Source organism: Mandrillus leucophaeus, unplaced genomic scaffold, assembly GCF_000951045.1.
Source record: "Mandrillus leucophaeus isolate KB7577 unplaced genomic scaffold, Mleu.le_1.0 Scaffold921, whole genome shotgun sequence".
In the NCBI taxonomy this organism is placed as follows: domain Eukaryota; kingdom Metazoa; phylum Chordata; class Mammalia; order Primates; family Cercopithecidae; genus Mandrillus; species Mandrillus leucophaeus.
This window is the reverse complement of record NW_012110042.1, coordinates 599,082-622,746: the sequence shown is the minus strand read 5'-3', so window position 1 is coordinate 622,746 and position 23,665 is coordinate 599,082. Positions and strand designations below refer to the sequence as shown.

General features: G+C 54.9%; 1 protein-coding gene across 5 annotated transcripts; it reads left to right on the top strand.

Annotated features, from left to right (window-relative positions):
• KCNC4 (potassium channel, voltage gated Shaw related subfamily C, member 4) lies at positions 1–22,858 on the top strand. Of its 5 annotated transcripts, none has more exons than XM_011969960.1 (4): positions 1–1,014; positions 11,864–12,800; positions 14,868–15,071; positions 21,724–22,858. In XM_011969960.1, the coding sequence occupies exons 1-4, from the start codon at positions 346–348 to the stop codon at positions 21,783–21,785; spliced, it is 1,872 nt and encodes a 623-aa protein (XP_011825350.1). In that variant the 5' UTR covers positions 1–345; the 3' UTR covers positions 21,786–22,858. The 5 variants fall into 5 exon arrangements, with proteins under 5 accessions (XP_011825350.1, XP_011825349.1, XP_011825351.1 ...); XM_011969959.1 differs by having other exon boundaries at positions 21,035–22,858; XM_011969961.1 differs by lacking the exon at positions 21,724–22,858 and adding an exon at positions 21,662–21,717 and having other exon boundaries at positions 36–1,014.
• Positions 22,859–23,665: the final 807 nt, after the last annotated feature.

Below are 23,665 nucleotides of genomic sequence, written 5' to 3'. Positions count from 1 at the left end.
GTGACGGCGGGGGCGTGTCCCCGGCCCAGAGCGTCTGTCTGTCCCGTCCTAGCGGGGGACCGCGTGTGTGCTTGCTTCTACTTCCCCGGGTCCTCCCTCTCTCCGCCTCCCTCTCTCCGGAGCTTCCTGCCCTAACCCCAACCACCTGTGCACCAGAGAAATCCAACTCCTCCCGCTCCGCGTCCTAGGGGGGATAGGCAGGGGCAGGGCCACGCCGCAGAGGGGGCCGCCGCCGCCTCCTGCCTCTTCTTCGTCTCCTCCCCCTCCCCCGTCTGACGCTGCCTCCTCGGGAAGGGTGTTTGGAGGGCAGCGGCCGCCCCAAGCCGGAGCCCCGCAGCGCTTCTTATGATCAGCTCGGTGTGTGTCTCCTCCTACCGCGGGCGCAAGTCGGGGAACAAGCCTCCGTCCAAAACATGTCTGAAGGAGGAGATGGCCAAGGGCGAGGCGTCGGAGAAGATCATCATCAACGTGGGCGGCACGCGACATGAGACCTACCGCAGCACCCTGCGCACCCTACCGGGAACCCGCCTCGCCTGGCTGGCCGACCCCGACGGCGGGGGCCGGCCCGAGACCGATGGCGGCGGTGCGGGCGGCAGCGGCGGCGGGGGCTGCGAGTTCTTCTTCGACAGGCACCCGGGCGTCTTCGCCTACGTGCTCAACTACTACCGCACCGGCAAGCTGCACTGCCCCGCCGACGTGTGCGGGCCTCTCTTCGAAGAGGAGCTCACCTTCTGGGGCATCGACGAGACCGACGTGGAACCCTGCTGCTGGATGACCTACCGGCAGCACCGCGACGCCGAGGAGGCGCTCGACATCTTCGAGAGTCCGGACGGAGGCGGCAGCGGCGCGGGGCCCAGCGACGAGGCCGGCGACGATGAACGGGAGCTGGCCCTGCAGCGATTGGGCCCCCACGAGGGAGGCGCGGGCCACGGCGCCGGGTCTGGGGGCTGCCGCGGCTGGCAGCCCCGCATGTGGGCGCTCTTCGAGGATCCCTACTCCTCCCGGGCGGCTAGGGTGAGTGGCAGGAGCCCATGTCTCCCCATTTTGGGTCTGCAAGGGGCCGTGGTGGGTGGCGTGTAGGGGCTGGGAGGAGCAGGGACCGAGCCTGACTTACCTTACCACCGCAGATTGTTCCCGCCTTCCTCTCAACCCCCCTCCGAGGCCCGCAGGGGAATTACACACTCCCACCCTCTCCCCTGCACGCTCCATCAGGAGATTGCACACACTTGACTTACTACTTGGACCCAGTCCCAGCTGCCTGCTTTGCCGCATCCCCTCCAGTGAGTGGGGTGCCCAGCTCAGCTCCTCCACCACCTTCTTTGATCTGCACAGGCCGCCTTATCTTCAGCTGCCCTCCACTCCACACAGGACTACGGTCCTGGAGAGCTGAAATTTGGCCTTTTGCTGGGGGCAGGCAAGGTTGAGAGGAAGGAAACTAGGGTGGGTTTTGTTAGATGCTTCCATGCGATGCCACCTCATTTACATCCTCCCAGCAGCTCAGTGTGCCCACAACTATGCACTTGGAGAGAGGAGGATATAGGCTTCAGCATCTTCAGCTCAGAAGAGGCAAAGCTGAGACCACAATCCGGCCTCCTTTCCACGTTTAGGAGAGGCCTTCTTTCTCCCAGGGAGAATGCCATCCCCCCCAGGCTTCCTGCACACCTGGGATGTCCTGGCCTCAGCTGGGGTGAGAAGAAAATTAAACAGAAAGGGCCTAATGTTGTAGGCCCTGGAGGCTCCCATGGCCAGTGGCCAGCCACAGGCTTGCTGGTGATTATACCAGATTTTTGTTGCCGCTTTTCTTTCTGCTGCAGCACAAACTCTTTCCAGAAAGCCCTGGTTCAGATTACTGCTTGAAATGGGTGTATGAAGGAAGGGGGAAGCACAGGTTGATTTAGGCAAGACCTACCACCTCCTCCCCAAGTAAATCCAGTTTCCCTAACCCCTTTAGGTGGAAGGGGAAAATGGGGGAGGTGCTTGTCCCATTATGCTTGGACAGCTTAAAAAAAAAAAAAAAAGAATCCCTGAAGGATGGCTTTAGATTCTTTCAAGAAAGAAAACTCTGGGGGCTGGTGTTGGATCTCATGATCAGCAGCCTAAAGCCTGGTTGGGGGTCTGTCTGGGAAACAGGAAAGAGCAATGTAACTTGTTGGGTCTGGGGACTGCTGCTTGCTGTGGAACCTGGTTGGTTCTTCCGGCATCCCAAATTGTCATGTTAATGAGTCTCAGAGCGCCCTCCCTTTCCCAGCACTCCTGTGCGGGACTCCGTCCTAGACATAGAAGAAGGCAGGGTAGAGAATTGGGGAACAGGCCTGCAGGGAAAAGCCAGGCTGGCATAAATGCCAGGCCAGGGCAGATATATCTTCTGCCTGGAGGAGAAGGGAGGAGCAGAGGTCTCAGGGGCTGTGGCATACTGGGCTGGGGCTGCAGGCAGCCATGAGAAGGCAGGGATCTTTCGCAGGACTGAGAACAAAGCTAGAGGCAACTGCCTGGGGTTCTTTCCTTGTAGCCCTGAGACCGGCTCAGAAGGTGAGGGCACAGTCATGCCCCTGGTCTGGGTCTGCTGTGAGTTCTACGGGCTTCTTATGTAGATCACTAACCTTGCTAGTGTTAGCACTTGGCTGTCTGCATTAGGGGAGAGAGACAGGCACACATCATTCAGACTCTTTCAAAGTTGGGGGTGGGGGAGGAAAGAGAGAGATAGAGATGGGGAAAGGGGACAAACCAGGGAAGCAGGGCTGGGATGAGGTGGTTAGGGGAGCTAGGCCCTATTTCTGAGCATTCTGGGATTTCTGGGGGCTTTTCACCTACTCTTGTTCCTCTCTGGAATTCTAAGTGGCACCCCACATATCACTGAGTTTATTTTCTTCCTAACACTGCTGAATGGCCAAGCCAGGGGGCCTCTTTGAGTAAGCTCAGAGCCTGGCCTGCCCCTTGAAGTCTTCCAGGAACCCAAGGTGTGCTTCGCCCCTTTGACATGGAATCACATCAGCCCAGGCATTCCAGTTGCGGTCTTGAAGTTTATGATGGGGTAAGGTTAATTCTTTCATTTAAACATTGAGAAAACCAGGATTCAGAGACATTAAGTTTCTTGCCAAAGACATTTAACTAATAGCAGAGCCAGGAAACCACCCCTAGTTTCCAGCCTTCTGGTTGTTCATCCTGATGTGAATATCTGGATGGAGTTCTGGCCAGCGCATGTGCCAAAAGAGGACTTGCCTCCTGCTGAGGAGCCCAGGCCAAAGGAAACCCTCACCTGCTCCCGGGACACACAAGTGGGAATACATAATTTTTAAAAATTAATGAATAACTGCTCATTATTGAGCACCCCAGACAGATACATTGCTGTGTATACTTTACATTAATCTCTAATGCTCCCAATAAACTTAAAACCCAGTGATTATCCCTGTTTAATGGATTGAGGCTGTGAGAAGGTACAGTTGCCTGAGATCACATAGCCAGATAGTGGCCAGGCTTTGAATCAAAGCCAGAGTCCCTGACTCCCAAGCCCTTGCTCTTGTGATTACAACACCTTCTTTCCACTGAACTAGGCTGTTTTTGAGGCAGAGAGCTTGTTTCTTACTCTGGCCTGAGAGGTGTCCTTCTGAGGTTCTGTAACTCCTGTGGATGGCATCAGAAAACCCAGGGGCAGATGGAGATGTCAGAAGGAAGACTTACTGTATTACCCCTCCAGGCCTGAGGGTACTGTGCCATGCAGGGAGTTCTGGGACTGCACTTTCCCCCCTCCATTTGCCCCTGGCTAGTCACTCTGTCCGTTTCTTCCCACCCCTGTTCCCCTGGGTATGTGTGCTTCCTTCCCTCGCTCACAGCTACCTCCTTCCTAGAAGGGCCCACAGCACTGTGGGGTGGTGGGCGAAGAGGGGCAGAGGAGCAGTGCTCTGCCCTGAGGCATCCTTTCGCACACATCAACCTGGTCATTCGAGTAGTGCATTGTGACAGGAGCAAAATGATACAAATGGAAAGTGAACTGAGCTGATTATGAGAGCTTGTTGCCTAGCTACAGACCTGGCCCAAGGAGCTGTTCCGCTCAGGCAGGCTCCTGGGCTGGGATGCTCAACCCTGCTTCACTGTGCTGGGCCCATGGGCAGCTGCTGCTGTGGTTCTGTTTCTGTGGCCTGAGCTGGGAACAGGCACGAGGGGCAGACTGGTCCTGTCCCCACCTGCCTACTGCCCAGGGCAGAGTGAAGGCTCACCATGGAGACTTCACAGCCTCAGGGGGCCCAGTGGAGGTTTGGCAGCGTCCAGAGCTTTAGAAACCTGCACCTTCTTTTCTGAGAGCGGACAAGAGGCCTGAAGAACGGGGCCAGGACGCCCTTCCCCTACGCAAGTCTCCAAGGTCTCCGGGGCAGGGCTGGCTTTAGCTCAGCTATCAGCCTTATTAAGGATTACAGTTCCTCTCCTTTGGCTAAATCAGCGCATTTTTCCTGTGCTGTTTCCCTTTTGAGTAGAGGAGGGGACCCCCAGGAACTCCCTGCTCCATGAAGGCAGCTCCAGCAGGGTCCTCCCCTTTGTTAAGTGTCAGTTACTATGTGGGAGGCTTGGCCTGTGCTTTCTGCTACTACTCATCTGGCCTAGGTGAGGCAGGTATTGTTAACATCTGTATATCAGTATACAGATGAGGAAACAGGCCTGGCGAGGCTTTCTCAAGGTCGCACCGCTTGTGGTAGAAGTAGGATCCAAACCCAGGTCTCATGAATCTAAGTCCGTGCTCCTCCTGTGGCCTCGGGCTCCTGCCCAGAGAGGATCTCTGGCTTCCAGAGGGTGGCTCCTCACTGGAGAGCTTCTTCCTCCACTCTGCTCTTATCTCTTCCTTTACTTCTCACTCCCTGGAATTGCTCAAGTCTAATCTCTCTTCTTCTTTTTTTTTTTTTTTACTATGCCATTCTGTTTATTTGAAATTTTACCCTAACTTCTCTTCTTACTGTGGTATTTCCATAGGAAAAATGAAGGGAGGCATGGTTAGGAGAAAAGACTGAGGGAAGCTCCCTCGCCCAGGCAGAGCATGAAACCAAGGCCTTCTAGGAAAGGAGCAGAGCTGCATTCCTGCCTGCCGCTTCTGAAGCTCCCTGGCTTCTCTGGTCTGGGCATTGCCTGGGGGACAGGTCAGTGGTCACAACAGGCTTTAGAGTGAGGGCCAGTACTCACTGATGCTGTGCCCTCTGAGCTGGGGTGAGCCAGGAACGTGAGCGCAGGAGGGCAGCACCCTGGCTTTCTGAGCTCCCCAGGAGGGCAGTGCCAGCCTGCCCTGGGCAGCCTCTCCACCTCCTTCCTGAGGAGCAGGCAGGGGCCAGGCTGAAGGCTGCAGGACTCCCTGCACACCCTGCCCTCAGGGCAACCTCCCGGTTTCCTCTTGGGTTTGTTTTCTTCTCTTGTTCTGAACAAACCAACATTTGTCTCTGAACATCTTTTCTCTGAATGCTGAGGTGTTTCTGGTTGTCACATTTGGGGTGGGGTGTGGAGTAGGGGAAGGGGAGAAAATAGACGAGCTATTTTGGAGACTTGGGGGAAGAGCAGGCAGGCAGGAACAGAGCCAGGCAGCTTGGCCTTGAGGGTAGGAGACTCTGAGCCCTTCACCCCCACCCATGGGCAGTGTCAGCCTGGGATGCTGGGCACCAGAGCCCTGTGCCATCCTTATTCCCTGTGCGTAACTGACTTGCCATGACCTCTGGCCCTGCTCCCTTCTGGAATTTTCTTCTGGCTAAAGGGTGGTCACCTGGTCTCTAGCAAGGGTCCTTATCAGGAAGTGGACCTGGCTCACCCTGGAGGGCAGCAAAGGTCCTAGGGCCCCAGTCCCTAGAGGTATTAGTGGGCGTATACCCTTGTCACTTCGTCCCAGTCAGTGGGTCTGACGACCTCTTCTTCTGACAGGCTCACCAGGACCAAGAGAGAGAGCAGGGGGTCAGCTTGGCCCCAGTCATTCAGAAAACACTTACTGCACACTTACCATACATATGCCATACACACGTGGGGTTCTAGAAATCCAAAGATGAGTCAGAGGGGGTCCCCTGCTCCTGACAAAAGCCAAGTCGGGTGGAGTAAGTGGCGGTCAAGGGAAATTAGGTGACAAGAAATGGCAACAGTAATACAAGATGGATCAGGAGAGGTGCCACAGGAGTCATAAAAAAGTAAAGTTCAATAGGAAGTGAGAGGAGGAATCAATAAATCCCACCTCTATGTGGGATGAGATGTAGGAGGTGTTCAGAGAGGCTTCCACAAGGAAATAGAAGCTGAGTTGGGTGGGCCTTGTAGGATACTGAATTAGCACCTTAAATAATTTTTTAAAAGAGGTACATTATAAATAAATACATAAATAAATAAAAGTTCAGTGTGGGTAGTGCTAAACCACGCAGTATTAGGGAAAGGGGGAATTTTCTGGTCAGGCGACCAGCCCAAGCAGAGCTAGGACATTTTGGGACCCAGATGTGCAATAACCAGGAATTTTGTTAGACTGAATAGTGGCTTCTTAGTTAGTGATTTGGGCTAACCTGAATTCCTTCTGGGGTAGGGACTCATGTGTTCTGGGCAACCCAGAGGCCCTGAGAGGCCCCAAGTGTGGGCTCATCGGAGGGTGAGCATAGGTAGAGGTGGGTTCTGGACACTGGGACCAGAAGGTCCTGGCTCAGCATGGGGTGGGGGCAGGGCCACGTCCTGTTCCTAGAGGGGAGGAGGGGATGTTTCTCTACTGGGACCTGGGCCTTAGTGCGGGCCCTCAGCCAGGAACCAGGGATAGCTCCGAGATGCTTTGTTTGGCAGACCCTCTCATTTCCTGCCTCTTACCCCCAGGACTGCCCCATTGTCTTCCAGCACTGCCTGGGCATGAGGATCTTGCTTCCCTGGAAGGCTCAGTCCCTCAGTCCCTCACCCCATCCCCACAGATCTTACTCTGCTAGTGTCTTTGGCTGTGTTCTCAATTTTCCTTTCTCCTACACTTCATCCTTAATATAGGTTTTTGGGCCCGAGTCTCCTTATGTTTATCTGTCCATCTGTCTCCCTGGCCCTTCTTCCCTGGGCTCTCCTCCCCTGCCCCCGCTGATTGTGTTCAGTTCCCAATGATTGGTGTCTATCACCTCTCCCCTCGACCCAGCCTGTGCCAGATTCCTGGAACGCTCTAGGCTTTGTGCTGAGTTTTACAAGTATCATTCCTTTGCATCCTCAAAACAACTGTACAAAGTAAATACTACCCTCGTCCCCTCAAACATAGCAAGCAGATTGTAGCCTCAGGACCCTTGCAGGACTCATCCCTTCTGCCTCGAACTTTCTGGGTCTTCGTATGACTCACTCCCTCACTGTTCAGGGCTGTTCAGGTGTCACCTTGTTGTTAAGGCCTTACCTGATCTCTCTATTGAAAACAACTCCCCTATCCTCACACCCCTTATCTCCTTTTTCTCTTTATTTTTTTCATAACACTTGGACCACCTGACATACTGTGTATTTTGCTTGTTTATTTGTTAACAGTCTGCCTCCACTAGAATGTAAGGTCCCAGGGGCAAGGGTGGTTGTCTGGTACTTTCCCAAACACAATGTCTGGTACTTGGTAGGCACTCTCTTTTCCGTTTTATAAATGAAGACCTTAAGGCTTGGAGAGGTTAAGGAACTCATGGAGGTCTCATATGCAGTCAGTAGCAGAGCCCAGCTTGAACCCAGAAGTGTGTGACTTTACATTTCTAGGGACAGTCCAACGATGGGGTTGGTGGAAGAGGCTGGTAATAGTGCTGAACACCTGTGCCTTTGGAGATGGATGGGTTTTCAGCAGGACACAGCCAGCCAGTGTGTCTGAGGAGCCCAGGGGGCACAGGGAGTTGGGAGGAGAGATACTCTCCTGCTTGGGTGATGGGAGCCTGCTGTCCAGGGTGCTGAGACCCCCCTGCATCCTCCCAGCAGGAGAGGAGCTGCCCCCAGTGGAGCCAGTTCACCGGCAGTTTTCTACTTGGGAGGTTTTGACTTCCAGCAGAATCCATGCCCTTTGTGGTGGAAAGAACTAGCAGCTTCAGCCATGAAAATCAGGACAAGCCACTCCTCCCTGGGCCTCAGTTTCTTCATCTGTAAAACAGCAGAAATGGAGTTGAACTGGGTAACTTTCTCTGTCTTTTTCACTTCTAAAAAGTGAAGATTCTGTGATATTTTGGCTCCAGATTCAGCTAACCTCCAAAAGCTGCATGCAGAGGACCCTACCCCTCCTCAACTCTTATTTCCATTTTATGGAGCACTTATTGGGTGCCAGGCATTTACCATGCAGAAGCTCATTTAATCCTACCGTAACACTGTGAAGGGAGTACTAGTACTGTCCCCATTTTATATAGAGGAAACAGGTACAGAGGTTACCATTCATTTACCTGACTGAGTGGCAGGGCCAGGATGAGAAATCCTGGAAGTCTAAACCCGGGCCCAAGGCTTCTAGTATAGGGTTCCTTAGCTGTTCTCTGCCCTTAGCCTTTCAGCACAGGAGCCCATGGGAGGGAGACTCAGATCTCCACTGCCAGCTCTGTAGGATGGCAGGATGGTCCAGTGGGGAATGAATAGAAGACTCGAGGCTGAGGCTTTGGCCTCTAAGCAGGGTGGTGTTGCTGCAACCACCTCTTCTTCCCTTGGCCCTGTTTTGTGCTAGGAAGCCCTAGTCAAGGGAGCTGTGTATCTCTGCCTCCAGAGGGGAAGGCCTGGGGAAAAGCACCATTTGCAAGCAGGGTCAACCACTTATGGAATAATTCAGTTTGGGGAGCAACTTAGGTCAGAAAGGAATAATTTGGGCCCTGAAGGGGAACCTGTAACCTCAGGGCCCACCTGGAGCAATGTGCCACAGTTCAGGCCGCATCTCTGTCTCCTTGGGGAGGGAGGGCTTCTTGGGGCCTGCTGAGTGCCTGCTGCCCCAGCCCTGGAGAGGCCACAGTGGAGACTGAGGCCCCACTAAGGTTTCAACAAAGGAGGAGGGGATTATACCCACCTGCTTGGTCAGAGGCGCCATTTGGAAAGAGCTTTGAGCTGAGAGTCAGGAGACTTGGCCTCAGTGTGATCCTGAGCAAATCATCTGCCCTTTCTTGTGCCTCTATTTCACTTAAAAAATGGGCACACATGACCACGCTTTAGCTCCCCTCCTCTTCTCAGGGTGGAAGTGAGGGGTAGCAGTTAATAGTAGATGAAACAGTTCTGTATTTTGAAAAAAAGTAAAGGTGAGCGGGTAGACAGGAATCCAGAGGGTAGTTCCCTAATCCAGGATGTGGCTGGTACCCACGGGGCCTGAAGGACTCTCTTGCCTGCTGCAGAATGAGCCCGTGGTGGTGGCAGGTGAGGAGGGCAGCGAGGCAGGCTCGCTGGCCCTGCTATGAGAGGATGGCCAGGGTCACGCCGTCCTCCCTCCCTCCCTCCCTCTGCTCACCCTCTTGGCAGCTCTTCCTGAACTTGTTTTTCCAAGTCACTAATTAACTTTACACTCAGTCTCCCAGGTGGGCCTACTCTCCTGGCTAACTTTTCCTCAGAGAGCCAGCTTCTGCTTCCCATGGTTCCTGGCAGAATTGGGATATGCTGTCCCTGTCCCTTACCTCAACCACTCTGTTTTTCAGGGGAGAGGGTGGTGCCAGGACTGGATTCCCGGCATGGCCAAGGCCATGGACAGGCACTTTTGCCAGCCCACCTATGGATGGCCATGGAGAGCCCACAGGCTGGAGCCATTTGCTTAATGCCCACATCAGCCTGTATTGACTTGGCAGCCCCTTTCTCAGAGGAGGAAGAATAAGGCCAGAAAAGGAACTTAAACTTACCTTTACTGGGGAGAAGCAAGCAGGAAAAACTCCAGTAATGTTGTAAAATAGGGAAAGTGGGTCTGTGTAATTGTTACTACACACGCATTTCATCTCCACTCATCCCCTGGGCCCAGCCTTCTCCTTCCGTGCTGTTTCTGATCAACCCATCCAAGTTAAAGTGTAAATGAGGTACACTGAGGTGTGTGATGGGGGATCTATCCTAAGCCTGAGACACACATTCCCACGGGTGAAATAGCAGTCGTCAGGGAACTAACCGGGAACAGGATCAGTGATTCAGAGATGGCTTTCCCAGGCCTGTGAACTGACCCTGCCTGGGAGGTGGTGAAAACATTGTGATATGAAGAAAAGGTACAGCCTTTGAAGTTAAATAGTTCTGAGTTCAAATCTGGTTTTTGCCCCTTCCAGACTGTGTGACCTTAAGCACGTATGTAACCTCTCTGATGATCAGTTCATCCTGCATAAAATGGGATGGCGAGGCGCGCGTTACAGGGTCGTAGGGAGGACTGAAGGCGATTGAAGCATATACAGAGTGCTTAACGGTACCAGGCACGGAAGAGACAGCTGAGGACTGTTCATTCCCAGATCTCCCCCCTCAAACTTTCTCCTGCTCCAGAAGCCCTGGAGGTGCTGCTGCTTGCTTCATTTTCCCAGGTCCCCTTGTATTCTTCATTGGTGTTTTGCAGTACTAAGAACAAGGTATGCCTTCCCCATCCCAGTGCAGACTCCCAGGGCGGAAAACCTCTCTGAGGCCTCACTGGATAGGGGATGGGCACATGCCAGTGCCTGCCCACGCAGCCAGGTGGAAATCAGGGTGGGTCAGACAGACATGGGAATTACCAAACGGTACCATGAGCCCACAGACCTCCCTTACCCACCTATTTAGGCACAGCCATATCTGGTCAAGGAGGAAGCCCAGTCCAGCCATCATGCAGGATAGGTGGCAGCAGGAGGCATGAGACTGGACGCCATCAGTGGGCATCCTGACAGTGGTGGATGGCACGGCATGAATAACACATGAAGGCTCCATAATTGGTGTTATTACACATGCATTTCATCTCCATTCATAATGATTGGACACTTAAACCCAGCCGCCGTTCCTCTGCCGAGTGCTGCTGTCATCCTTCTAGCTGAGATCCCAGCAGCTGTCGGGATTAGCCCCTGCCACTCTGATGCTGATGGGTGTGATTCCTTTTTCTTTGGAGCTCAGAGTTCCAGGAAATGTCAGTTTGTAGGAAGGAGTGAGACTAGTTCTTGCGACCAGACCACCCTCTCCGCTGCCATGGTGCATGTTGTCTGCCTTCAGGGACTTCCTCACCATCTAGGCAGTCAGAGGGGACATCCTAAGGTGAGAGGCAGAAGAAGAGACTATGGCTAATAGGCTTAGCCAGCAGAAAGTGGTCCAGGGTCATTCCTTGCAGCATCCTGCCTCTGAGCATCCCTTCATACAGTGGACCTCAAACTAGTGTGCATTAGGATTACTTAGAAGGTTTGTTAAAACATTGCTGCATCCTACCCTCGGCATTTCTCACTCAGTAGCTTTAGGTAAAGTTTGAAATTTGCGTTTCTAACCAAAGGACCAGAGACCTAATGCTTCTGGTCCAGGACCATACTTTGAGGACCATTGCCTTAAAGCCCACTTACTGCAACTGTGGTGCATGGACAAAGAGCCTCACCTGGGTGCTTGTTACAAATGCAAAATCACAGGACCTGCCCCAAGCCTCTGGATCAGGAGTGCATTGTAACAAGATTCCTGTTGCAGCTTGACAAGCCTTAAAATGCATATGGGTCAGAGGTGGGCAAAGCTATCGAAGGCAGGTCTGGCAGCTGTAGATCCCTGACCAGTTGCTTCCGGCCAAGAGCAGCTTCGGTCTTCTGTAACAAAGATTGGGAATCATTGCCTGACAGCCCCCAAGCATATGGATAAAGACCCTCTGAGGAGGGACTTCCAGCCCTGTGTCCACATGTTAATCCCACCTCTCACCCTGGAATGCCCTTTCTGGTAACCTTCATGCAGAAGTCCATGTCCCCAGCTGGGCCCATCCATCCCTATCTGACAGCTGCCCCCTGCTCTCCTCCCCTGCCCATAGGTAGTGGCCTTTGCCTCTCTCTTCTTCATCCTGGTCTCCATCACCACTTTCTGCCTGGAGACACATGAGGCCTTTAATATCGACCGCAATGTGACAGAGATCCTCCGTGTGGGGAACATCACCAGCGTGCACTTCCGGCGGGAGGTAGAGACAGAGCCCATCCTGACCTACATCGAGGGTGTATGCGTGCTGTGGTTCACGTTGGAGTTCCTGGTGCGCATCGTGTGCTGCCCCGACACGCTGGACTTCGTCAAGAATCTGCTCAACATCATCGACTTTGTGGCCATCCTGCCCTTCTACCTGGAGGTGGGGCTGAGCGGCCTGTCATCCAAGGCAGCCCGAGACGTGCTGGGCTTCCTGCGCGTGGTGCGCTTCGTGCGCATCCTGCGTATCTTCAAGCTCACACGTCACTTCGTGGGGCTGCGCGTGCTGGGCCACACGCTGAGGGCCAGCACCAATGAGTTCCTGCTGCTTATCATCTTCCTGGCCCTGGGCGTGCTCATCTTTGCCACCATGATCTACTATGCTGAGCGCATCGGGGCCAGGCCCTCCGACCCTCGGGGTAATGACCACACCGACTTCAAGAACATCCCCATTGGCTTCTGGTGGGCTGTGGTCACCATGACGACACTGGGCTATGGAGACATGTACCCCAAGACGTGGTCAGGCATGCTGGTAGGGGCACTGTGTGCGCTGGCTGGCGTGCTTACCATCGCCATGCCGGTGCCTGTCATCGTCAACAACTTTGGCATGTACTACTCCCTGGCCATGGCCAAGCAGAAGCTGCCCAAGAAGCGGAAGAAGCACGTGCCACGGCCGGCCCAGCTGGAGTCGCCCATGTACTGCAAGTCTGAGGAGACCTCCCCCCGGGACAGCACCTACAGTGATACCAGCCCCCCTGCCCGGGAAGAGGGTATGATCGAGAGGAAACGGGCAGGTGAGATTAGGGGTTGGGAAGGAAAATCCCTTTTCCCCCAGTGGCCTAGGGAGTTTCCAAATGAACCTCGGCCCTTGGGATTTGGGCGTGTGTTTTGTGTGGGACTTCCGTAAGCATAAGAGGTGCCTTTATGAGGGCAGGGTGTTGAGGCCGAATTTCTCTATCCTCTGGCTGGGTCTCTAATGGCTTCCCAAACATCGGCTGTTTGGACTGAGTATTCCACCCAGGGTAGGGTGTGATGAGCAGTACATGGGGCTGTATATTAGACGCCCTGGTTTTAAATCCAGTCTTGGCCACTGTGCCGTGTGCCCTGAGGCCAGTCACCCCCCTCTCTAGGCACCTGTAAAATGGGAATAATATCACAGCCTACCCTCAAGATTTTGAGAGACCTGAATGAATGACAGATATGAAAGTACTTTGAGAAGTTAAAACCACTTTACAAATGTCAGGCACTGTCAATATTAGCCAATGAGCAGGGCAGCTGTTCTTCCAAGGTACGTCAACACATGAATCACTTCTTTGCAAACGTTCGAGTCTGGTATCTTGGCCTAATAAATGTGATAACGTAATAGCAGTGGGAGGCTGCCTTCTGTTCAGCACAAGCTAGATTGAGTCCTGGGCTCAGGGTTTGACATGGGGTGGAAAGGAACTGAGGAAGGAGTGGCCCAGACAGTGTTGGGAAGGGGAGGAACATGGAATAAACTAATATCTGTGCCCTGGAAGGGGAGAGCCTGGGCATCTGAATCCTGTCCCTCAAGGATGGGAAAGGCCATCCCAAGAAAGCTCATCTCCATCCCTGAATCAGGAGTTGGGGAATGGAAAACAGCTTAATCCCCAACAACACGGATTTAGGTTGAAGAGAGGGAAAAGCATCCTGACTGTTATGTGTAGGCTGGGCTCCTGGGAAAGGTATGGAATTCCTGGTATGGGGAGTGGGACTGGAGCCAGGAGACTAAGGGTAAGCTCTGGGGCAAAGTGGGACTGGCCCTGCAGGAGAGGCGCCTAGCTTGGGACACTCACCTGTGGCCTTTGGCATGTGCCTATCATACATGCCCGGGTCCACTTATTCCCTGGGGTCATGTCAGGGGCCTGGGTCTTCCAAAGGCCTTGATAGAATAGCACCCATCAGGCTTCCCATTTCTCCCCCACCAAAGTGGCACTGCTTCCTAATTTGTGAATATTAATCTCCCGGGGAATTTCAGCTGCACTCTGAGGCCCATTCAGCGCATAAAGAGAATCCCAGTATTAAAATGTAGAAGTCCTTAAGTCAGCTCCTCAAGGTACACTTAACTGTGGCCCTATCAGCCTTGCACTTAGCCTAACCCTGACAGCAGCCACAGTAAGGGCATGCCTGGCCAATGGCAGGGCCACTGTCTTCAGATAGAGTAGCACCCCCTTCGCCAGATCCAAGGGCCCAGCTTCACCTGTGCTACTGCCTGACAGAGGCAAGGGGTCGGGACTAAGCCCACAGCACTTGGGAGCTGCGTCGGAGCTTTTCCCATGGTATCCTCCTCAAAGGTCAGCCCTAATTGCAGAGGGCTCTAGGCCTTTTGGGCACAGGACTCTGGCCTAGATGCCCAGTGAACAAGAATGACTGTCATCCAGGGAGAAAGCATGGATACTACTTTATAGGTTTAACCCTTGCCATGCCACCCCTCATCCCTAGCAAGCCAGGTATTCTCCAAGGGAATGCAAACTCATCCAAGAGTCAGCCTGAGCCAGACCCAAGGAGGAAGTAGAGTCTGTGGCCTGCTTTGGGCTGATCTCCTGGGGCAGCCGTCAGCAGGCAGATTTGAGGAGTCGCTGCTGTAGGGCCTCTGCGCTGTGGCTTCATTCCCGAGGAGAGACCCTAGGCTGAGGCTGGGAGGGAAGTCATTTTACACCAAGTGCAGCATCTTGCCTTTTGCCTTCTGCTCCTTGGCTCTGACAACACTGCCTCCCAGGTAGATGCTAGGCCCCTCCTGAGGTTGAGGAAGTAACAACTCTGGGTCTGGGAGACCCCAGATGACTCATGAGCAAGGCCTGGGTGGCCCCTCACACAGCCTGCTTTCTGTGTGCCCCCTTCAGACTCTAAGCAGAATGGCGATGCCAACGCAGTGCTGTCCGATGAGGAGGGAGCTGGCCTCACCCAACCCCTGGCCTCCTCCCCCACCCCTGAGGAACGCCGGGCCCTGCGACGCTCCACCACTCGAGACAGAAACAAGAAGGCAGCTGCCTGCTTCCTGCTCAGCGCTGGGGACTATGCCTGCGCCGATGGTAGTGTCCGGAAAGGTATGGCTTCCCAAGCTGCACAGTGGGGGAGCCCCCACAGAGCTGAGTCTCCCGAGTCCCCCCCCCAAGAGCTTGAGGTCCCCCCCTCCCCTGAGACCATGGCCGCCATCTCCTCTGCCTTGGACGCACTCTCGCTTTTAGAATGGGTACCTGATCTCCCAGTCCCTGGATTAGAAAGGCCTCCTTCATCTCAAAGGGCACACGGCTCCCGTCCAGCTGCCCATGGGAAAGAGCAGCGCTAGAGGGTTGAGGGCACGCAAGGCCAGGGTCCCCGCCCGATGCTTCCATTGCATCTCTTTCTACCTCTCGTTCCCACTGCTGCCTTCAGGCCCCATTCCACAGGGTCACTGCCAGCCTCTCCCTAGGCCTCCCTTAAACACAGCTAAACCTTCCCAAGTAGGTCACCCCTTGAGGTACCAGCAATGTTCAGGAGTCAGGGAGCCCCACACATCCTCCCATGCTGTGCCAGGGGTCCTGGAGCACAGGATGGGTAGACTTCCATCTGCAAGCCCCTAGGGGGTGACTGTCCTCTTGAGGCAGTGCCAGAGATGACCAGGGGGTGGGGTAGGTGGGCAGGAAGAGTGGGTCCCATCTGAGGAATGTTCTCAGTATTTGGAGAGGTAGAAGGAGCAGTCCATCCTCTGCTTGTCAGAAAAGGCTGAAATTCCATCCCCAGGCCCTAAGCCTGCAGCAAGGCAAGGGCAGAGGTTAGGCTGTGGAGCTAGGGATTCCTGGCCTCAGAAAGAGGCTAGGAATGACCAAAGATTGTGGAGGGCCCGTGGTGGCTAAGAACCAGGGGTCTTAGGACCAGGCCCTCCTACCCAGTTTTCGATCACTTATTCGTCTCCCTTGCCCTGTCCCTGTTACCTAACCTCCCTCAACGTTCTGCCTATTGCTAGAGTAAACCCTGACTCCCTCCAAAACAGAGCTCTTGCCCAGGTTCTCCGCCACTTCTTAACCAGCTGGATTTCCCATCCCCCACTTCCCTCTGTCCCCAAACTCCAGACCCAAACTAGGTTGAGTGAGGAAGGGGCAGTGGTAGCTACAGGAATAGCCTGTGATGCCTCTGTCCCTCTGAAGATGTCCCGTGGCCTGCCAGCCCATGCAGGCTCTGTGGGCACCTTCTAGTTTCTTTCTCAGCCCTTTCAGTACCACTGTTCCCATGGAAGCCCCAGGCCACCCTGAGTCTAACCAGCCCCTGAAAGGTGTGTGTCCAGCTGTGCTGGGCATGTATTCTGTGGACTGGCAGAAACAGGAATCGCGATCTGGTGCCTAGAAGGAGGTGGTCCAGCAACCCCAACAAAAGGCTGCAGATGGAGGGTGCTCAGACCTCTACCCTCACCTGGGTTCCTTTGTTCACCCCTGTGTCCTATCCTTGGGCCCTGGATTTGGCCTTCTCTCTTGCCTACCATCCCAAACAGGCAGTGGGTTCCACTGTGCCCTGTTCAGGCCTAAAGCCTTGCTCTGGCTGGACCATGCTGAGCGGACAATCTGGAACGAGCGGTCACTGTGTAGGACTTGAGCACACAGAGCTGAGTGCCACACACACCTGCTTTCCTCTCTGGGCTGTGAGGGGCTCAGTGGAAATAGGTGTGGAAGAGGCCATGAGGGTACCAGTCAGGAGGGACCACGAGGTGCTGGGAGTGGACTGCACCTGGGGAAGGAGTTTCATGTGCACGTGCATGGGGCAGGGGAGCCAGCATCCCACCATCCAATATCCCTGGGGTTCCTGTGGGGCCGGGCTGCTCTATTTTCAAGATGCCTCCACACTGCTTCTTGGCAACAAGCATGTAGCTCAGCCAATTAGAGTGACCTTCGAGAGGAACAGGTGGGTTGCTGGGAAACAGGCCCTGCTAAGCAAGCGTGGCAGTTAACATCGCCAAACTCCCAATGTGCACTCGGCAACTTTCCCCACACTGTACTGTGCCGCACTTCTGCACACTCAGGTTACGCTTAAGACCAGGAGTGAGTGGGCCTGCCTCCTCCACACAGGCCCATGTGTCAGAGTGTCAGTTCCCTGGGAGGATGGTGGTAGGTGCTAATTATAATTAGGGCTTCTTAGAGTCAAGAAGGCTGATGCTGGAGGCTGTGGGGTCTTTGTCTAGCTGGACTATCAAGGAGCTAGTGGGGAGCTTAACTGGGGGCAGGACAGGACAAAAGTCAGCTGGGTGTGGGTCTCTGGAGTCTGTCCTCAGGAGTCCAGGAGACCTAGAGGCCAGGGAGAGTCAAGGAGGGCCAGGCCCCTCCACCCCAGCCCAGGGCCACCTGCCCTGCAGTGTCTCCTGGAGCATGGACCCTGAGGAGCTGCGCCCACTGACCCATGTGCCTTTTCTTCACCAAGGCTGTGGAAAGTCCCAGAGTCTAAACAACAGAGCTGGAGCGGCTGGAACCAGCCTGGGGCTGTCTCCACTGGCATCACGATACAGCTCGCCCTACCCTCTGAGAAAGTTCCTGCTCACCCCCTTCCACCCCCTCACCGGCCCACCCCCTGGTCACTCTGCCCCTTAGCTGCACCTTCACCTCTGGGCACATGCGCACAAACAGGTGCCCTTCCATGCCCTCAGCGCTGACTCCCCAGGGCCCACAGGGGCAGCAGGAGGGAGCAGTCAGGACAGAGGAGAACTTAGGCCCTGAGCCTCTCCTCCACAGCTTTCAGCTTCCCGAAAGGTTCAGCTCTGGAACCGGAGAGCAAAGGGGAGAGCGATCCCAGAGCTTCTCCCCATATTGGACTCTTCCTGGGCTGTAGGTGCACACCCTGGACCTGCCTCTCAGCCTTGCCTCCCTCTTGGGGTCCCACCAGGGCCAGTCTCAGCCACCAGGCGTGTATGTGTGCACAGTGGCCTGGGGCCAGTCCGCCTTGCTGAGCAGTCAGGCCTATGTTAATATTTTTAATCACTGTGAATGTATTTCCATTCCTCATAGCCTTTAACCAGTAGCCAAACAGCCTGTCTGTCTGTCTGTCTGTCCACCCCACACCCAGACCAGCAAGGAACAAGGCTGTCATGTGGGGCATCTCTGCTGGTGTAAAGGTGCTTTGACTCCTTGGAAGGGCAGTGCCTATGAGCAGTGCTGCCCTGGGAGAAGAGGCCTGATGGTTTCTATCTCCGGCTTGGGGCGCAGGTGGCGGTCCCTAGCGTTGTAGCCTCAGGCTTGGTGGAGGCCGTGGGCGGGCTGCCTAGGCGAGGGAGGCCCTTCCCTCAGGAAGCCTCTGCCCAGATTCAGTGGTGACTCCCACTGGCAGCACCTGGTGTCCCTTCTGCACCCCGAGCTGCGGCATCGCTTTCCACGTTGCTTCCCCTGCTTCTGCGACAGTTTTTCTTCTCTCTCCCTCTCCCTCAAACTCCCAGCCCTGCCTCTGAGTCACCTGCCGTTCCCACCCAGCCTCTGCGCTCCGTATTCCTGCCAGAACCGGAGACTCATCTAATTTCTATAATTACGTGTATTCATTTACCTAACGAGCCCAGGAGCACAACAGGTTTGTGAGTCACTGGGTGAGCAGGGGTACACCTTGCGCAGGGGCAGCTGAGGGGAAGTGTGGGGACAGAGGCCATCTTGCCCCCACCTGCTCCTGCCACTCCCAGCCTGAGGAACAAGATTGCCTCAGCCAAGGCGTTTCCTGTTTCACCTGATGGGAATTAGACCTGACAGCAGAGCCGTGCGCCCGGCAATTTTTAGAGTCAGATTATGCAACTTTGCGGAGAGAATGACTAAGTAAGGTCCAGATCGGCTCCTTCCATGGTCGGCAAAGATAGGATGGCAGGGCAGCATCAGGGCTGGGCAGAGACAGAGCAGATTATTGCATGGGGTTGGGGGTGTTGGGTAAAGCCTATGCCGGGAGTGTCCCCATCTCGGCACCTCCCTCAGTCTTGGGCAGACACAGAAATGTCCTTCTGGAAAGGTCTGTTCAGAGTAGGTGCTAGGATTACCCCTACCCTGCAGTGGTTTGTGGGGCCTGCCTCCCACTTGCTCTGAGAATGAAGTGACCTGACTCCTAAGAGTTGAGAAGAGGGGATGTGGGGGCCTCCATGCAACTGCCCTTCAGGAGGGAGCAGGCCCTTGAAGTGACAGGGATGGGGAAGCCTGTGGAACAGGATGGAGATGCGAGGGCCACTCCCCCAACAGTGACAGGGCTCTCTGGCACAGAGGGCCTGGACTCTGACAGGGACACCACAAGCCGGGTATGCAGGTTAGCAGGGATGCCACTGCTATTTTCTCCTCTGACTTGCCTTTCTGATTCAGGGAACCGAGGCCGCTATTTCTGTGGCAGCCCTCAAGTTGTCAGGAGCCCAAGTTTCCACGGCACCCACCGCCTCCTTCCCTCTCTTCCCTCCCACAGGGCTGGGCCTGTTCATGGCACCCCTATGGTGGGCACAGATGTCCCTGGGCGACAAGATGCAGCAGTGCCAGGCTGGAGCCCTAATGCCTCGGGGAGCTGGCTCCCACACATCCCTCCTGGCTCTCTGGCTTCATCTGGGAGAGATAGAACCTAGATAGCAGGCGGACTGAGTAGACTGTCTGCCCTTATTACCTCTTAGCACCTCTGGGCCTGCCCAGGGCCCTGGGAAAGGGCAGGGTGAGCCCAGGAATTTGCAGAACCCCTGCATACCAGGCACTGCCGCAGGAAGTGGCTGCCTGCACAGGCGTCAGGCTTACCCAGGCCTTGGGCCTCCCTCCTTGGGAGAAGGCTCTCTCCCACCCACCATCTGAGAGTAGAGTTTGTTTTCCTTGGACTAGACTTGGACCTGCACCCACTACTTTGCTGTCAGACGCTTTTCCCCTGCAGCTGGAGCTCAGCCCCTTCCCACAGAACTGGGAGGCAGTCTGGGTAGGAGTTCACAACCTCACCTTCCAGTCTGTAGCAGGGCTACTGGCAACCTAGAGGCCAATTTTCAGGGCTTCTGAGAGGTAGAACCAGAGGGGAGAGCACTGCAACCTAGTGACTGGCTGACAGGAGCCAGAGGGGAGGCCATGGTCTGGCCGCAGGGCCTAGGCTGCCCTTTCCCAGAGCTTCCTGGGAGAGGAGGGCCTGCTCTGCTCTGGCCAGCGTCACCCTCTGAAATCCCTGCCCCACCCCTGGTGGGTCAAATAGGTAAGAATCCAGGACGAGATTCCTAGGAAGACCCTTCCCCAACTCTCAGAGGTCCCTGAGGATGGAGAGTCCATGGAAGCCAGTGGAAAAGCAATCTAAGGCCTTTATCTCAGTATGGGCTGCTCTGCTCCCTGGCTTCTGGGACACTTGACAGCCTTGCTGTGACTCCTTCTGTCTCATACAGTGCCCATCCAAGTCCCCTCAGTAACCCAGGCATTCTCACCAGTGCATCTTAGGGCCTAATTGCCTGCAGGGAGCCCAGAGGCACTCCCCTGTCCCCTAGTGAGTGGGGATCACTGGCAGGTGTTGCTTAAGTTATGCAGACGGGAGTCCAGGGCAAGACCACAGCTCTGTCTGCATGTCCTCAGAAGTGGGGCTCTGAAGAACCCTGAGCTCCTCTGATTTCAAGGATAGCACTCAGAGGCCCAGAACACTCGTAGCCAAAGGGGCAGTGTTTAAGGAGGTGGCTGGGGCATACAGTCTTAAGAAGATGGAAACAGCATCACCCCAAGATGAGGACACCACTTCCCTAGAAAGGTGATAGAGGCACCCCAAAGCCCAGGATGGAAACTGTGAGGTCTGGATGCCACATCTGCACTCTGCCTTGACAGGAGGCCTAGCCCTAGACCTCAGACCCAAGAGCTACAGGGGTTGTCCCAGCAGGTCTGGAACTCCCACCTCCACTATTGACCCAGATCTGCAGCTGGGACAGCGGTACTCCTACCTGCCCTACCTGTGCTCCCACCAGTAAGGTAGGGGAAGGAAAGACCCAGGTCATAGACATCCCAGGCTGAGGATGGGATCCCAAAAGGGCTCTCTGAGGGGTCGGGTTTCTCAATAAGGTACTATTTCCTGACCTTCTCTCCTGAGACAGGCACATTCGTCCTCCGTGACCTTCCCCTTCAGCATTCACCTGAGGCTGCATGCCCTCCAACTGCTGGGACTCTGTTCCTGCCACATTGAGGAAGGGGGCTGGGCACGACATGGCATCATACTCAGGAGCCTTCTTCACCAGCTCCTTGGGACAATGGAATATCCCAGGGTGGTGACAGCAGATGGAGCTACTTGGGGGAGAGCTCGAGTTGGTCAGGCAGCAGCTGGGGTGATGGCCTGTGAGCCACAGGCCACATCAGGAACTTTCCTCACTGCCTCCATGCAAGGCTGCAGAGCTATGGTCCCTTTCTCCACTGCACTGGAGCTTTGAAGACCTAAGAGGCTAGTGGTTCCTGGAGCTAGTGGTTACCTGAACAGATATGGCGATGAGCTACAACATCACCTGAGTCACCAGAGTTGGGTTGGCAGAGGGGTGAAGGGCTCACTCCATTCCCTGACCCATCCATGCTCTTCCTGGCCTTTTAGCCCTGGGTTCCTCATGCCTTCCAGCTCTGCTCCTGGCCTGCTCCTCAGCCCACACCCTGTGGGTCAGCAGCTGACTTCCTTCTAACATCTCATTCTTTGTTTCTCCCTTACTTTTGCTGAACTCCCTGTCCCCCCAACCCAGAAGGCAATGTTGAGCCGAAAGCGTGCGTCCCAGTGTCTCACACCTGTGCTCTTTAAACACAGAGACCTGCCAAGACGCCCTCTCATCCAACTATGCCCAGGCTGAAGTCCTCACCCTCTCTTAAAGCGGCACCAACGTGAGAGAGACAGGCAGACAGACAGAAAGCCAGAGGCTTAGGGAAACTCTGGAACCCAGACAAGAATCTTTTCGCTGGGAAAGACTCAGATATCCTTGTTTGCACAGGACTGGTGGAAAACCTCCCATGCGACCCTTGGGGCCCAGAGCCATCTGGGTCTGATGTTCTGTTCTACTGTACATTGAAGAGATATATATGCACATATAGTATTTATATTCATACATACTATACTCTTGTGTGTAGTGCACGTGCTATTGGTGGTTTGTCTTCTTTGTTAGGCTTTGTCTCCCTAAGCCCTTGCCCCACCCAGAGTTTCCCATCCCCTTCACTGATTTCTGTTGTTTCTGCTGACTGTGTGGGTGGAAGGTCCCAAGAAAAGTGCATCTGGGAATTGCCAGTCCAGCTGGGTGGTCCCAGGCTCCTGTCTTAGGGGTGTTTCCCCTGTCAGCAAGTAACCTGGTGAAGTCTATTGAAGGACAGACTGCCCCCCATGGTCACTGCTTCACTAGCCCCACCCCACCCCAGATTGGGGTTCTACCTCCCACCCCACACCCTCGTTGTGGGGGGACTTCCAGGGGGCTCCTCTGCAGCCTCCTCCACTCCTTCCTCCACCCCATCTATGTCCTTGACTTAGGGGGGCCTTTTGTCTTTTTTATTTTTGATTTTGTTCTGTCTCTTTCGTCTGTTTGTTGTCAAAGATGCTGCTGGGCAGATGGGCCGGGAAGGGATCTGTCTGCCCATCTGTCCCAGGGGGTCTGAGAAGGGAAGCCTTGGGCGAGAGGAAACCAGTTGCAATACTGTACTTCCTGGCCAGTGGCCAGAGGATGCGTGCAATAGCAGAGGCCAGGTGACCCCTTCAGCCTTGGCCTCTGCCCCTCCCCGGGCCCTCCCTCCCTGCTCCTCCCTGGTGTTGGTCAGTCCTTTTCTAAAGCTGTCCTCTCGTGTGTGTCTGGGGCATGCTCAGGCTGGGCCCTGTGCCCTGTCTGCGTGCCTCCAACTGTCATGCTGTGCTCGAGCCCCAATAAAGACATCTGGAGCATCCTGCTGCTCCTGCTGTGTGAGCACCTGCCTCTGCCTCTCCTTTCTGGCTCTGTGTCTATCGGGACCTCCTGGGGCTCTCACCCCTGACACCTGAGGAGTGCACACACTCGGCATAACCCCACTCCAGCAGGAATCGTCAGTGCAGCCTGACCCCTGCATTTTACAGGGAGAGACTAGTGTTCAGAGAGGACAAGTCATCAGCCCACAGCCACACAAAGAGGACTAACCCAGGACCCCGAGTCCCAGACAGTGTTCTAATCTCCACTGCTGTCCCTAAACCCCTGCCATAACATGGAAGAAAAGATTGTTTTTTGTTTAAGGAATTCCGCTGTATTCCGTTTGTGCAGCGGGCCTCCCCTCCTCCCTGCAATTGTACCAGTTCTAAATGGGCCAAGGCTCTGGGGATGCCAAAGTTATTGACTGGATGGCTGATGAACTGAGGCCAACTAGAGACTGGTGGCACAACTGGAGACCGCTTACAGATGGAGAGTGAACACATCCTGGGCCTAGATAGGACAGGGAGATGGCAAGTGATGGTCAGATGTGGCCCTTGGCTCTCACTGTTGTTACCCCTCTCACATTCACATAGGGGCACACGCAGGGCCAGCTTCATGGGTGTGCAACCTGTGCAGCCACTCAGAAGGGCCCCACGCTGGGTTTAATGCTTGGCTGTCACCATGATGAAGTTAATAATGGTTGAAGAGGGGCCCTGCATTTCCATCTTGCACTGGGCTCTGGTGGGTCTGGTTGCCTGCTCACCTCTCCTTATTCTTGTCTTACTCCTCACTCTTACTCTGGGCATCCACGTAGGGCCATAGGGGCCTTAA

Excerpts from the sequence above, each read along its gene's own strand:
- KCNC4 (XM_011969957.1), top strand. The coding sequence starts at position 346 with ATGATCAGCTCGGTGTGTGTCTCCTCCTACCGCGGGCGCAAGTCGGGG. Across the intron at positions 1,015-11,863 it reads ACTCCTCCCGGGCGGCTAGG|GTAGTGGCCTTTGCCTCTCT; the intron begins GTGAGTGGCAGG and ends CCCTGCCCATAG. Across the intron at positions 12,801-14,867 it reads GATCGAGAGGAAACGGGCAG|ACTCTAAGCAGAATGGCGAT; the intron begins GTGAGATTAGGG and ends TGCCCCCTTCAG.